A 3,185-nucleotide genomic window follows, 5' to 3' on the forward strand; every position below is an offset into this window, starting at 1 on the left:
TTGAACCACCAGCCTTCTGGTTAGCAGTCAAGTGCCTTATGCACTATGCTACTAGAGCTCCCATGATCTATGACACCTTCTGTGAAATAGGATATGATTGGGACGTTGTGTAAACACCTGTATCCAGAGGCTTGGGGCTCCCAAGCCCAAGCACACTGGCACAAGAGCTGCTGTGCAATGCTGAGCCCTAGCAGCTCCCACTGTTGATGCCTCCCCCAGCTCTTGCCCAGCTGTTGTCACCTTCTCTGCTAAGCCAATTGCAGAGAAGGCCAATTCAGGCCAAGGGGGTTTAAGATGTCCAAGTTAGGGCTGGGGTGCTCAATGCACATATCCTTCCATCAGCACCCTATGGGACCATGAAGGACAAAACACAGGTACTAGATCCACTGAGTAATGGAAGCCAAAGGAAACCAAGGTTGGGATTTGGGCCTTAGTATCCATTGCCAAAGACTAGGTGGCTCCTGGGCAACACACACAATCAGAAGTGGGGCTCCAACCACAAGATGAGGGTCTGGCATCCTAAAACTCAGACACCTGGGTACTCCAGTCCATGGACACTTATGTGGCCACACATTGCCTGAACAGATGTTAAATGACGCATATTTGTATTTATACGCTTTGTCATTTTTCCATTGGGAATATCGGTGTTATTTTTACTTAACTATGTGAAAAACTTTTTAACTAAGGGATAAAATTGGTCGAATGTTACTGTTATTTCCCTCAATTTTTATTTTATATCAAATTTTATATTCCTGATAGGAGCTCTGGTAGCATAGTACCTAAGGCACTTGACTGCTAACCAGAAGGCTGGTGGTTCAAACCCACCAGCCACTCCTCAGAAGGAAGACTGGGTAATCTACCTCTGTAGTGATACCGCCTCCAAAACCCAAGGAAGGGTTGCTATGAGTCGGGTCTGACTCCACGGCAGTGAGTTTGGTTTTATTATTATTATTATTATTATTTAATAATAATTTCAAGGAAATCTCACCTTTTTTGAAGTCTTTTTTATTGCTCTAGATGCTCTACTCAATGTACTGTCCATATCTTTTGTATTTACTTCAAAGGATTCTGGATCAGCAGTATAAATAAGATTCTCCTGTTTAAATATAAAACTTTTTTTATTATTTTAAAATAATAAAATGCAATTATTTCTAAAATCAACCCTTTAAGCACCTATATACACACAGGAATGCTTGACACAATTTCTACTCCTGAAATGTATTCATTCATATAAGGATAATAGAAAATGAGCATTCAGTAAATGAATAACACAACCAAGGACCATGCCAAAGAAACTTGACAGCAGAATTCCAAATGCAGTCTTATTAACGATCTTAACAGTAACAAGTTAGAAATGTAACAGACTGAAAACAATGCTTAAGTCTGCTACAAAACCACTATCACAAACTTTTTCCTTCAGACAATTAAGATAAATATTAAGATAAATATAATTAATATAAAGATAAATAATTAAGACAGCAATAAAACTAAGATTTCCCTTTACATTGCTCATTTTTCCTCAATTACCATCTGAAACGATTCTAAATCAGAAGTTACTAACCTACGATCCAACAGCTACCAGGTTGGCAATGGACAGAAATCAGGGGTGTGTGTAACTCATCTGACAGTATGTGTAAAATTTTGGGCATACATTTTTCTGAGTAAAGGATTCATAGCTTGTATCACATCCCATAGAAATCAGAGTCCTCATCTCTGTCAAGAACCACTAACAAAATTAACCTCAAACTCGATAACTAATCTCCATAATTAAAATATTATTTATTCAAATTGCGTTTAGGCTTTCAAAAGAAACCAAGTTTTACAAAATGGTTTCACATTTTCCTATAACCAATTTATACTTTAAATTTATAAATGTAGGCTATGTAATTGCAAGTTGCCTAGCTTCCCTAGCATAAAAGATTATCCTTTTAGCACCATCATTCTGTATGTAGCTAGAGAGCATTTTATACAACATTGTAGAATTTTTTTCTTTCTTAAATATTTCTCAACTACAAAATGTAGAAAATACCTGGTATACCTACCTAACCACAGTAATCATAAGGCTAAAACAAGAAAATGTACAAACATACTTTAAAATGAAATGTTAATAAGCCTATTTATAAACACAAAGTATTAAATATTGCAATCTACAATTATAAACGCCTGCTTTGGTTCCTCATCACTGACACCCACATAGACAGCTTCAATTTACTAAAGCTTCTCTAATTTCTTCATTAGAACAGCCAAACCCACCCTGCCTGCTCCATACTGTCTTCTTTCATTTGGTCTATCTGCTAAATGACTCTTAGTTCCCTATTTTCATTAGTTAATGAAATTTATAATTGCCGGTATCTCGCAAAAATATTTTATCTGATTTTAAAACAATAATAGTATTCATTACAAAAAAAATTTGGAAGACACCAATTATAAAATAAAGTCACCCATAATTCTAACCAGTTACTAACCAATTTTGTTCTATTTTTGACTATATTTTTCTACATGTATTTCTTTTAATTTTAATAAAATTAGATTCATAGTACTCAATTTTTTTATCTTTTGTTTTATAATTAGCAGTATACTGTGGCTATTTTTTGATATTATAAAATACATGAAAGGAACTCTAAGTTCAACTAATAAGTCTCACTCCCTCACCAGCCACTGGCAGTCTCATTAAAAAAAAAAATCCTTTTGTAATCTGTTATGGAAAAATAATGACATATAAATCTGTATTGCTTTAGATTGTGTTGTTGTTAGGTACTGTCGAGTTGGTTCCGACTCACAGCAACCCTGTGTACAACAGAATGAAACACTGCCTGGTCCTGCACCATCCTCACAATTGTTGCTATGCTTAAGCCCACCACTGCAGCCACTGTCTCAATCCATTTGTTGAGGGTGTTCCCCTTTTTTCACTTAACTTCTACTTTAACAAGCATGCCATGCTTGCCCAAGGACCAGTCCCTTCTGTCTAGTCAGGTACCCTTTTTTCATGTTTTCTGGCTCTTAATAATTTTGTCTGTGAATTATCTATAGGTATGTGTTGCTTAAGGTCTATGATGATGTTGTTGTTATGTGCTGTTGAGTCGGCCCCAACTCACAGTGACCCCTCCTTGGGTTTCCAAGGCAGTATCACTACGGAAGTAGATTGCCCAACCTTCCTTCCGAGGAGTGGCTGGTGGGTTTGAACC

General features: G+C 36.6%; 1 protein-coding gene across 1 annotated transcript in view; it reads right to left on the reverse strand.

The window, feature by feature from the left end:
• Positions 1-3,185, reverse strand: part of ECT2 (epithelial cell transforming 2) — a 111,637-nt gene that overhangs the window by 2,736 nt on the left and 105,716 nt on the right. The window contains exon 22 of the mRNA XM_042781954.1: positions 989-1,096. Coding sequence (XP_042637888.1) covers positions 989-1,096 — 108 coding nt within the window. The remainder of the gene's footprint in view (positions 1-988; positions 1,097-3,185) is intronic.

This window comes from Orycteropus afer, unplaced genomic scaffold (assembly GCF_000298275.1).
Source record: "Orycteropus afer afer isolate SDZICR_OR568_19922 unplaced genomic scaffold, OryAfe1.0 scaffold00202, whole genome shotgun sequence".
Lineage (NCBI taxonomy): Eukaryota > Metazoa > Chordata > Mammalia > Tubulidentata > Orycteropodidae > Orycteropus > Orycteropus afer.